General features: G+C 36.7%; 1 protein-coding gene across 7 annotated transcripts in view; it reads right to left on the minus strand.

Moving 5' to 3' along the window:
• RNF24 (ring finger protein 24) overlaps positions 1–12,722 on the minus strand; it is a 169,114-nt gene that overhangs the window by 23,268 nt on the left and 133,124 nt on the right. For all 7 annotated transcript variants that reach the window (XM_082431926.1, XM_082431925.1, XM_082431929.1 and 4 more), the window contains one exon: positions 4,825–4,867. In XM_082431926.1, the coding sequence (XP_082288052.1) occupies positions 4,825–4,867 (43 nt within the window). The remainder of the gene's footprint in view (positions 1–4,824; positions 4,868–12,722) is intronic.

Consider the following 12,722-nt stretch of genomic DNA (forward strand, 5'->3'; position numbering starts at 1 on the left):
TAAAAGGGGAAATCGACAGTAACACAATCATAGTAGGGGACTTTAACACCCCACTTTCACCAATGGACAGATCATCCAAAATGAAAATAAATAAGGAAACACAAGCTTTAAATGATACATTAAACAAGATGGACTTAATTGATATTTATAGGACATTCCACCCCAAGACAACAGAATACACATTTTTCTCAAGTGCTCATGGAACATTCTCCAGGATAGATCATATCTTGGGTCACAAATCAAGCCTTGGTAAATTTAAGAAAATTGAAATCATATCAAGTATCTTTTCTGACCACAACACTATGAGACTAGATATCAATTACAGGAAAAGATCTGTAAAAAATACAAACACATGGAGGCTAAACAATACACTACTTAATAACGAAGTGATCACTGAAGAAATCAAAGGGGAAATCAAAAAAACCTAGAAACAAATGACAATGGAGACACGAGGACCCAAAACCTATGGGATGCAGCAAAAGCAGTTCTAAAAGGGAAGTTTATAGCAATACAATCCTAAGTTAAGAAACAGGAAACATCTCAAATAAAGAACGTAACCTTGCACCTAAAGCAATTAGAGAAAGAAGAACAAAAAAACCCCAAAGCTAGCAGAAGGAAAGAAATCATAAAGATCAGATCAGAAATAAATGAAAAAGAAATGAAGGAAACGATAGCAAAGATCAATAAAACTAAAAGCTGGTTCTTTGAGAAGATAAACAAAATTGATAAACCATTAGCCAGACTCATCAAGAAAAAGAGGGAGAGGACAAATCAATAAAACTAGAAATGAAAAAGGAGAAGTTACAACAGACACCGCAGAAATACAAAGCATCCTAATTGACTACTACAAGCAACTCTATGCCAATAAAATGGACAACCTGGAAGAAATGGACAAATTCTTAGAAATGCACAACCTGCCGAGACTGAACCAGGAAGAAATAGAAAATATGAACAGACCAATCACAAGCACTGAAATTGAAACTGTGATTAAAAATCTTCCAACAAACAAAAGCCCAGGACCAAATGGCTTCACAGGCGAATTCTATCAAACATTTAGAGAAGAGCTAACACCTATCCTTCTCAAACTCTTCCAAAATATTGCAGAGGGAGGAACACTCTCCACCTCATTCTATGAGGCCACCATCACCCTGATACCAAAACCAGACAAAGATGTCACAAAGAAAGAAAACTACAGGCCAATATCACTGATGAACATAGATGCAAAAATCCTCAACAAAATACTAGCAAACAGAATCCAACAGCACATTAAAAGGATCATACACCATGATCAAATGGGGTTTATTCCAGGAATGCAAGAATTCTTCAATATACGCAAATCAATCAACGTGATACACCATATTAACAAATTGAAGGAGAAAAATCATATGATCATCTCAATAGATGCAGAGAAAGCTTTCGACAAAATTCAACACCCATTTATGTTAAAAGCCCTGCAGAAAGTAGGCATAGAAGGAACTTTCCTCAACATAATAAAGGCCATATATGACAAACCCACAGCCAGCATCGTCCTTAACGGTGAAAAACTGAAACCATTTCCACTAAGATCAGGAACAAGACAAGGATGTCCACTCTCACCACTATTATTCAACATAGTTTTGGAAGTGTTAGCCACAGCAATCAGAGAAGAAAAAGAAATAAAAGGAATCCAAATAGGAAAAGAAGAAGTAAAACTGTCACTGTTTGCAGATGACATGATAGTAGACATAGAGAATCCTAAAGATGCTACCAGAAAACTACTAGAGCTAATCAATGAATTTGGTAAAGTAGCAGGATACAAAATTAATGCACAGAAATCTCTTGCATTCCTATACACTAATGATGAAAACTCTGAAAGTGAAATTAAGAAAACACTCCCATTTACCATTGCAGCAAAAAGAATAAAATATCTAGGAATAAACCTACCTAAGGAGACAAAAGACCTGTAGGCAGAAAATTATAAGACACTGATGAAAGAAATTAAAGATGATACAAATCGATTGAGAGATATACCATGTTCTTGGATTGGAAGAATCAACATTGTGAAAATGACTCTACTACCCAAAGCAATCTACAGATTCAATGCAATCCCTATCAAACGACCACTGGCATTCTTCACAGAACTAGAACAAAAAATTTCACAATTTGTATGGAAACACAAAAGACCCCAAATAGCCAAAGCAATCTTGAGAACGAAAAATGGAGCTGGAGGAATCAGGCTCCCTGACTTCAGACTATACTACAAAGCTACAGTAATCAAGACAGTATGGTACTGGCACAAAAACAGAAAAATAGATCAATGGAACAGGATAGAAAGCCCAGAGATAAACCCATGCACATATGGTCACCTTATCTTTGATAAAGGAGGCAAGCATATACAGTGGAGAAAAGACAGCCTCTTCAATAAGTGGTGCTGGGAAAACTGGGCAGGTACACGTAAAAGTATGAAATTAGAACACTCCGTAAAACCATACACAAAAACAAACTCAAAATGGATTAAAGACCTAAATGTAAGGCCAGACACTATCAAACTCTTAGAGGAAAACATAGGTAGAACACTCTATGACATAAATCACAGCAAGATCCTTTTTGACCCAGCTCCTAGAGAAATGGAAATAAAAACACAAATAAACAAATGGGACCTAATGAAACTTAAAAGCTTTTGCACAGCAAAGGAAACCATAAACAAGACCAAAAGACAACCCTCAGAATGGGAGAAAATATTTGCAAATGAAGCAACTGACAAAGGATTTATCTCCAAGATTTACAAGCAGCTCATGCAGCTCAATAACAAAAAAACAAACAACCCAATCCAAAAATGGGCAGAAGACCTAAATAGACATTTCTCCAAAGAAGATATACAGATTGTCAACAAACACATGAAAGAATCCTCAACATCACTAATCATTAGCGAAATGCAAATCAAAACTACAATGAGATATCATCTCACACCGGTCAGAATGGCCATCATCAAAAAATCTAGAAACAATAAATGCTGGAGAGGGTGTGGAGAAAAGGGAACACTCTCACACTGTTGGTGGGAATGTAAATTGATACAGCCACTATGGAGAACAGTATGGAGGTTCCTTAAAAAACTAAAAATAGAACTACCATACGACCCAGCAATCCCACTACTGGGCATATACCCTGAGAAAACCATAATTCAAAAAGAGTCATGTGCCAAAATGTTCATTGCAGCTCTATTTACAATAGCCAGGACATGGAAGCAACCTAAGTGTCCATCATTGGATGAATGGATAAAGAAGATGTGGCACATATATACAATGGAATATTACTCAGCTATAAAAAGAAACGAAATTGAGTTATTTGTAGTGAGGTGGATGGAGTTAGAGTGTGTCATACAGAGTGAAGTAAGTCAGAAAGAGAAAAACAAATACAGTATGCTAACACATATATATGGAATCTAAGGGAAAAAAAAAAAAGGTCATGAAGAACCTAGTGGTAAGACGGGAATAAAGACACAGACCTACTAGAGAATGGACTTGAGGATATGGGGAGGGGGAAGGGTAAGCTGTGACAAAGTGAGAGAGTGGCATGGACATATATACACTACCAAACGTAAAATAGATAGCTAGTGGGAAGCAGCTGCATAGCACAGGGAGATCAGCTCGGTGCTTTGTGATCACCTAGAGGGGTGGGATAGGGAGGGTGGGAGGGAGGGAGATGCAAGAGGGAAGAGATATGGGAACATATGTGTATGTATAACTGATTCACTTTGTTATACAGCAGAAACTAACACACCATTGTAAAGCAATTATACTCCAATAAAGATGCTAAAAAAAAAAAAGAAAACTAAGACATTCATATCTGTATATGAATCCCACACGAGACCCATGTGTGGTTACCTATGGACATCAGTGTGGACATCTAAGGAACTCGCCAATGAGCTCAGATTTCAAAGAGACATGGACAAAAAGGTATGTAATCCTAAAATGACGACATGGTCTGTAACATCAGTGTTAGCAAGATTAAAGACCCAAATAAACTGAAGCTTGCCCCCCCCACCTCTCCCCCCCTCCCAAATTGCTATGGACGACAAAAATAATTTCATGCTCGGGGTCAAAAGAAAATTAAGGAACACCTAGGCCCACTGTTTGGTGTCAGTGGTAAAACATTAATGGATGACACATGGAAGAAAAAACAAATTTTACTGGCCTTCAAGAAAAGCGAAATTTATTACCTTAAAGAACATATCAGCAAAGGGATAGTACAAAGGGCTAGGAGTTAATAGCAATGACTGAAGTATCTGGACTTCCAGTGGTGTGACGTGAACTAACATTTAAAGTACAAAGGGGAGGAGATGAGATCAGTATAATACAGCTGGTTACCTCTGAGGAACTAGTATGTCTTCTAATGAAGAAGGTAAAAATTTCATTTAATGGAATCTCTGAACTCCATTAGGATAATAGTAACTTTAAGGATTTTAAGCTACAGCATTTCCCTTTACCAAAATGTTGGCCAAAGTTCCCTGTTAAGTTATATTATTTTATCATTTGAACTTTCTATAACTTCAAGTAATACTTAAGAGAAGCCACCACAATAAGCTCAGGCACTGCAACGAGGAGTAGCCCCCACTCGCCGCAACTAGAGAAAGCCCGCGTACAGCAACGAAGACCCAACACAGACAAAAAAAAAAAAAAAAAAAAAAGAACACTTAAAGTGAAGTATTTTGTAGGGCAAATTGGCAAGCAAAATGCTAAAATGAACACAAGTAAATCTAGTCCCAGTTTAAAATATGAGTGGAAACCTGAGGTCTCATTTTTTTGGTGAAAAACATGATCAAAGCCAATCTTAAGTAAATCTCACCTGTTTGTAGGCATAAAATTCTTTGTGTGCTTGATGTCTCAGCCTGAAAGACAGAAATGAGAAATGCAATACTGAGATTTCTGTATAAGAATTTGACAAAAATTTTAAAACTGCATTTTTTTGGTATTAATTTATATCATTTATGGTTTAAAATCCAGAATCTTTATTCTAGAATACACTCAAATGACATATCTGTTACCATGTTATGAGAAAGTGACCAGTGAACCATAGAATGTTATCCAAATATATAAGTTCAAGTGAAATCTCACTAAAACAAAATCTCAAATATTTTAATGAAGGCTCATTTTTTTATATTGACAATAGTCCACTTATTTCAATAATATTTAATATATCACACTTTTCTTAATTAAAAAATTGAAGTATCAATATAATATACATCTAATAATGTGCAAAAGCCTCAAGAATACAGATAAGTATTAAAAAAAAATTATACACACCACTGTAACTATCACCCAGATCAATACATAGAACATTTCCAGCATCCCTGAAATGACTCTTCCCAATCAACATTCACCCCTAAAACTATCCTAATTTTTATCATTGTAGATTATGCTTGTTTTTGAACTTCACACAAATGGATCATTTGGTATATACTCTCCTGTGTTGGCTTCTTTCAGTCAACAATTACTTGTGAAATTCATCCATGTTGTTGCAGTGATTATATTTTTGACTGACATATAGTGTTCCATTTTACAAATGAATATAAAACTATTTATCCATTCCACTGTTGACAAATATTTAGGTTACTTCTAGTTTGGGGCAATTATGAATCAAGCTGCTATACAAATTCTTCTACATGTCTTTTAGTGGACATATAGACTCATTTCTGTTGAGTGTGTATCTAGGAGTAGAATTGCTGGTCCAAAGTGCTTGTACAAATTTTACTCCTATGGGTAGTGCATGAAAGTTCTAGTTGTTCCACATCTTTGCCACAGCTTGGTAGGGTCAGTTTAAAAATTTTTAGCCAATCTGGGGGGTGTTCAGTGGTATCTCATTTTGGTTTTAATTTTGCATTTCGCAAATGATGTTTAGGACCCTTTCATATGCTTATTGCCTGTTTGGATATTTTCTTTTACGAAATGCCTGTTCAAGTCTTTTGTCCATTAAAGAAAATGAGTTGACTATATTTTTCTTATTGATTTGTAGGAGCTCTTTAAATATTTTAGATGCAAGTCCTCTGTTGGGTACTGCAATACTCTATGGCTTGCCTTTTCATTCTCTTAATGTTATCTTTTGATGAACAAAAGCTTTTAATTTAAATTAAGTCCAGTTTATCAACTCTTCCCAATAATGTCAGTTCTTTTTGTGTCCAGTTAAAGAAATCTTTGCCGACCCCCAGATAATGAAGATAATCTCTTGTGTGTATCATGAAAATAATTTGTTATTTTACCTATCACATTTAGGTCTATGATCCATCTGAAATTAGTTTTTATGTATGATGTGAGGTAGAGGTCAATGTTCTTTTTATCCACATGCAGATTTTCATTTGACTCCTTTATTGAAGAGACACTTCTTTCCCCACTGTGTTGCAATGGCACATCTGCTGTAAGTCAGACCAATATGTGGTTCTGTTTCTAGAGTTTCTGTTTTATCCCACTGGTTTATCTGCCCATCCTTGTATACTGGGTTGAATCGTGTCCCCTCAAAATTAATGTCAAACTGCTACGTCAGAATGTAACCTTGTTTGGAAATAGCATCTTTGCAGACTATTTATTAGTTAAAATGAGGTCACATTAGGATTAGGGTAGACCATAAATCCAATATGACTGTTGTCCTTAGAAGAAGAGGAGAGGATATACAGAGACACAGGGAAGAAGGCCAGGTGAAGACAGAGGCAGAGACTGAAGTGATGCAGCTACAAGCCAAAAAATATCAAGGATTGCTGACAACCTCTAAGAAGAGGCAAGGAAGGATCCTCCCCTAGATAGCCTTCAGAGGCAGCATGGCCCTGCCAACACCTTAATTTCGAACTTCTAGCTTCCAGAACTGTGAGAGATTAATAAATTTCTGTTGTTTTAAGCCATCCAGCTTGTGGTACTTTGTTACAGCAACCCCGGGAAACTAATGCATCTTGTGTCAATACCATGCCAGTTTAAAAAAAACACAAAAAACCTTTTATTTTGAAATAATCTTATAGGAAAATTGCAAATAATATCAGAGTTCATATATACTTCTCTCCCCAGTTTTCCAACATTCACATCTTACATAACCATAGAACAATGATCAAAAGCAGGAAATTAACACTAATGTTTTGATATTAATACTCGTATAGTATTCACCAAACAGACTTTATTTGCATTTCACCAGTTTTTTCACTAATGTTCTTTTCCTATCTTGTGATCCAATCCAGGACCCCGCTTGCATCTAGTTGTGTCTCCTTAGTTTCTTCAAATCTGTGACAGTTTCTTAGTTCTTCCTTGTTTTTCAGTATTTTGACATATCAACCATGATCACTTGGTTATGGCAATGTCTACTGGGTCTCTCCACTGTAAAGTTACTATTTTCTCCTTTGCAACTGGTCAGTATCTTGGGGGAGAGACATTGAAACTATGAAAATATCCTATTTTTTTCTCAGGCTTTTGCCCACTGATTTTAGCATCCATCTTGCTTGCAACAATTCTGCAGTGTTTGCCTGGTGGTGGTTTTGTAGTTCCCTAATTCCTTGTACACTAACTGGGATTCTTCAGTAAGGAAGAGATGCCCCTTCTCCTTCATTTATTTATATCAGCATGGACTCATGGATATTTGTGTTAGTCTATGGGTTATAATTTAATATGATCATTTTTTATTTTGTTGCTCAAATTGATTTAGGCTTTTAGGCCCTCCTTCAGGTTGGTTCTTATGTCCTTTCAACGTGCCCTCATCCTTTCCCATGCATTTCCTAGCTCACTGGCACCAAAAGATGTTACAAGCTCATCTTGTATTTTCCATGCTCCAGTTGTGGAATTAACCACTTCTTTCAAAGAGCCTTGGTTCCTTTTATTGGAGAATAATATTTAGAAACCAAGATCTGGGTGCTAGGTGAATAGTACTCTGTTTTAAGTACTGGAGTTTTGTAAAAAGTCTTGGGGTCTGGTAGTATAGGTTCTTAAGCTTTGTTCTTAACTACTTTGGCTATTCGTGGTCCTTTGCACTTCCATATAAATTTCATGAGCTTATCAATTTCCACAAAAAAATCTGTTGGCATTTTGACTGAGACTGTGTTTAATTTATAGATCAATTGGGGGAAGAACTGACATCTTTGCAAGACTGAGTTTCCAACCTATGAATATAGCATACTCTATTTATTAGATCTTCTTTCTCTGTACACATTTCTATGTAGAACACTTATATATCCTTCATTAAATTTATTCCTAGGTATTTGGTAATTTTTGATCTACTATAAATGGTATTTAAAATTTTTTTATGTTCTAATTCTTTGTTACTACTACATAGAAAAAAATTCAATTTTTGAATATTGATCCTGTATCTAGTGACTTGCTAAGTTCACTTATTAATTCTAAACAGCTTATCTGCAGAATCTTTTGGATTTTTAAAATACACAATTATTTTGTCTGCAAATAATAACAGTTTAAACTCTGCCTATTAAATCTTCACATATTTCACTCTTTATTCTTTATTTCACTTTTTTTTTTTTTTCCTGCACTGGCTAGGACCTCCAGTACCAATATTAAATGAAAGTGATGGCAGTGAATGTCCTTATTAATATGTTACTACTAAATACGATGTTTTCTCTAGATTTTTTGTAGATAACCCTTGATTCAAATAAAGTTCACTTGTATCCTAGTTTTAGACTTAAAAAAATCATGAATAGGTATTAATTTTTGTCAAGTGCTTTTTTTCCCATCACATTTTTTCCTTTTTACTGTTAATGTGGTATACTGTATTGATTGATTTTCAAATGTTAAAACAATCTTCATTTCTGGAACAAAACTCCACTTGGTTGTGATGTACCACCCTTTTGTACATCCTTGAATTTTATTTACTAATATTTTGTTCATGAGAAAGATTAGTCTATAATTTCCATTCTTGTAATGCCCTTGTCAGGCTTTGGAATCAAAATTATCTGGCCTCATCGAAATATCTCTTCTATTCTCTGGAAAAGTCATGTAAGAGTGGTATTTTTTCCTTAAATGTTTGGAGAAATTCACTGGTGAAGTTACCTGACTTGCAGTTTCTTTGTGGAAATGCTTTTATTATTACATATATAATTATTAATATTTTATATTTCTTCTTGACTCAGTTAAAAATGTTATTATTCTTTTACTTGTATTCACATAACATACAATTAACCATCTTAAAATGTATAATTCAGTGGCACTTAGTGCAGTCACAGTGGTGTGCAAACACTAGTTCACTCTAGTGTCAAAACTTTTTCATCAAAAAAAATCTGGTACTCATTAAGTAGTTGGTCCCCATTCCCCCCTTCCCTGGTAATCTCTAATCTGCTTTCTGTCTCTACGGATTTGCCTATTATGGATACATTACATAAAATAAATCATACAATATGTGACCCTTTTGTGTCTGGTTTTTCATTTAGCATAATGTTTTCGAGGCTCTGCCTATTTGTAGCATGTATCAGTACTTCACTCCTTTTTATGGCTGAATAATATTTCACTATATGTATATGCCACAATTTGATTATCCATTTATCTATTAATGAGCATTTGGGTTGTTTATACTTTCTGGCTATTATGAATGATATAAACATTCTGTACAAATTTCCTTGTGGACATATCTCTTCATTTGTCTTGGGTATACCTAGGAGTGAAATTTCTGGGTCATATGGTAATTCTATGTTTAACTTTCAAGGAACTGATGAACTCTTTCCCACAGTTCCTGCACCATTTTACATTCCCACCAGCAATGTATGAGGGTTTCTATTTCTCCACATCCTTGTCAACACATAATTTTCCATATTTTTGACTACAGCATCCTAGTAGTTGTGACATTTATTGTGGTTTTAATGTGCATTTCCTTAATGACCAATGCTGTTGAACATCTTTTCATGTGCTTGTTGGCCGTCTGTATATCTTCCTTGGAGAAATGGCTACTTAAGCCCTTTACCTATTTTTAAATTCAGTTGTCTTTTCTTTTCTTTTAATATTTATTTATTTATTTAATTATTTATGGCTGCATTGGGTCTTCGTTGCTGTGCATGGGCTTTCTCTAGTTGCAGCGAGTGAGGGCTACTCTTCGTTGTGGTGCGCGGGCTTCTCATTGCGGTGGCTTCTCTTGTTGCAGAGCATAGGCTCTAGGCATGCAGGCTTCAGTAGTTGTGGCATGAGGGCTCAGTAGTTGTGACTCGCAGGCTCTACAGTGCAGGCTCAGTAGTTGTGGCGCACAGGCTTAGTTGCTCCGCGGCATGTGGGATCTTCCTGGACCAGGGCTCAAACCCATGTGCCCTGCATCAGCAGGCAGATTCTTAACCACTGCACCACCAGGGAAGTCCCAATATTTATTTATTTATTTATTTATTTTATTTTTGGCTGCGTTGGGTCTTAGTTGCAGCATGCAGGATCCTCTGCTGCGGCATGCAGGCTTCTCTCTAGTTGTGGTGTGTGGGCTCAGTTGTTGTGGAGCTTGGGTTCCAGAGTGTGTGGGCTCTGTAGTTGTGGTGTGTGGGGTCCAGAACATGTGGGCTCTGTAGTTGTGGCACGTGGGCTCTCTAGTTGTAGCCCATGTGCTCAGTAGTAGCAGCGCGTGGGCTTAGTTGCCCTGTGGCATGTGGGATCTTAGTTCCCTGACCAGGGATCGAAACCACGTCCCCTGCATTGGAAGGTGGAATCTTAACCACTGGACCATGAGGGAAGTCCCAAATTCAGTTGTCCTTTTGCTGTTGAGTTGTAAGAGTTTTTAAAAATATATATCCTGGATATTAAACCCTTATCAGATATATGATTTGTAAATATTTCTCTCCCATTCTGTAGGCTGTTTTTTTCACTTTCTTGATAATGCTCGTTGATGCACAAATGTTTTTAATTTTTATAAGTCCAATTTATCTATTTTTTTCTTTTGTTGTTTGTGCTTTTGGTGTCAAATCTAAGACTCCCTTGTCAATTTGAGGTCATAAAGATTTACTTGTTTTCTCCCAAGAGTTTTATAGTTTTAGCTCATGTTTAGGTCGCTAACCTTTTTTTTTTTTTTAATTTTAAAAAAATTTATTTTTGGCTGCGTTGGGTCTTCATTGCTGTGTGTGGGCTTTTCTCTAGTTGTGGTGAGCAGGGGCTACTCTTTGTTGCAGTGCACGGGTCTCTCGTTGTGGTGGCTTCTCTTGTTGTGGGCACAGGCTCTAGGCACAGAGGCTTCAGTAGCTGTGGCACCCGGGCTCAGTAGTGGTGCATGGGCTCTAGAGTGCAGGGTCAGTATTTGTGGCATGTGGGCTTAGTTGCTCTGTGGCATGTGGGGTCTTCCTCGACCAGGGCTCGAACCCGTGTCCCCTGCATTGGCAGGCGGATTCTTAACCACTGTGCCACCAGGGAAGTCCCACTGATCTATTTTTTGAGTTAATTTTTACATAGGAAATGAGGCAGGGGTTCAATTTTATTCTTTTGCGTGTATTATTCAGTTGGTCCACCATTTGTTGAAGAGACTATTCTTTTGCCACTGAATGGACCTGGCACCCTTGTGAAAAATCAATTGGCCATACTATACTACCCAAAGTAAGCTACAGATTTAATGTGATCCCTATCAAACTACCCATGACATTTTTTTTTTACAGAAATAGAACAGGTAATCCTAAAATTTATATGGAACCATAAAAGAGCCAGAATTGCAAAGCAATCCTGAGTAAAAAGAATAAAACTGGAGGCATAACCCTCCCAGACTTCAGATAATACTACAAAGCTACAGTAATCAAAACAGCATTGTACTCTCATGACAACAGACATACAAATCAGTGGAACAGAATAGAGAGCCCAGAAATAAACCCATACACCTATGGACAATTAACGTTCCTCAAAGGAGGCAAGACTATACAACGGGGAAAAGACAGTATCTTCACCAAGTGGTGTTGGGAAAGTTGGACAGCCGCATGTAAATCAATGAGGTTTAGAACACACCCTCACACCATACACAAAAATAAACTCAAAATGACTTAAAGACTTAAATATAAGACAAGATACCATAAAACTCCTAGAAGAGGACATAGGCAAAACATTCTCTGACATAAATCAGATCAATGTTTTCTTAGGTGAGTCTCCCAAGGCAATAGAAATAAAAGCAAAAATAAACAAATGGGACCTAATCAAGCTTATAAGCTTTTACACAGTAAAGGAAACCATGAACAAACTGAAAAGACAACCTACAGACTGGGAGAAAATATTTGCAAATGATGTGACCAAAAAGGGCTTAATTTCCAAAATTTACAAACAGCTCATACAACTCAGTAACAAAAAACCAAACAACCCAACTGAAAAACGGGCAGAAGACCTAAACAGACATTTCTCCAAAGAGGACATACAGATGGCCAATAGGCACATGAAAAGATGCTCATCATCGCTAATTATTAGAGAAATGCAAATCAAAACTATGATGAGGTACCACCTTACAATGGTCAGAATGGCTGTCTTCATAAAGTCTGCAAACAATAAATGCTGGAGAGGGTGTGGAGAAAAGGGAACCCTCCTACGCTGTTGGTGGCAATGTAAATTGGTGCAGCCACTATGGAGAACAGTATGGAGGTTCCTCAAAAAACTAAAAATAGAGCTACCATATGATCCAGCAATCCCACTTCTGGGCATACACCCAGACTAAACGATAATTCGAAAAGATACATGCATCCCTATGTTCATAGCAGAACTATTTACAATAGCCAAGACATGGAAACAACCTCAATGTCCATCGACAGGTGAACGGATAAAGATGTGGTACATATA

Source organism: Balaenoptera physalus, assembly GCF_965194825.1.
Source record: "Balaenoptera physalus genome assembly, chromosome: 16".
Taxonomy (NCBI): Eukaryota; Metazoa; Chordata; class Mammalia; order Artiodactyla; family Balaenopteridae; genus Balaenoptera; species Balaenoptera physalus.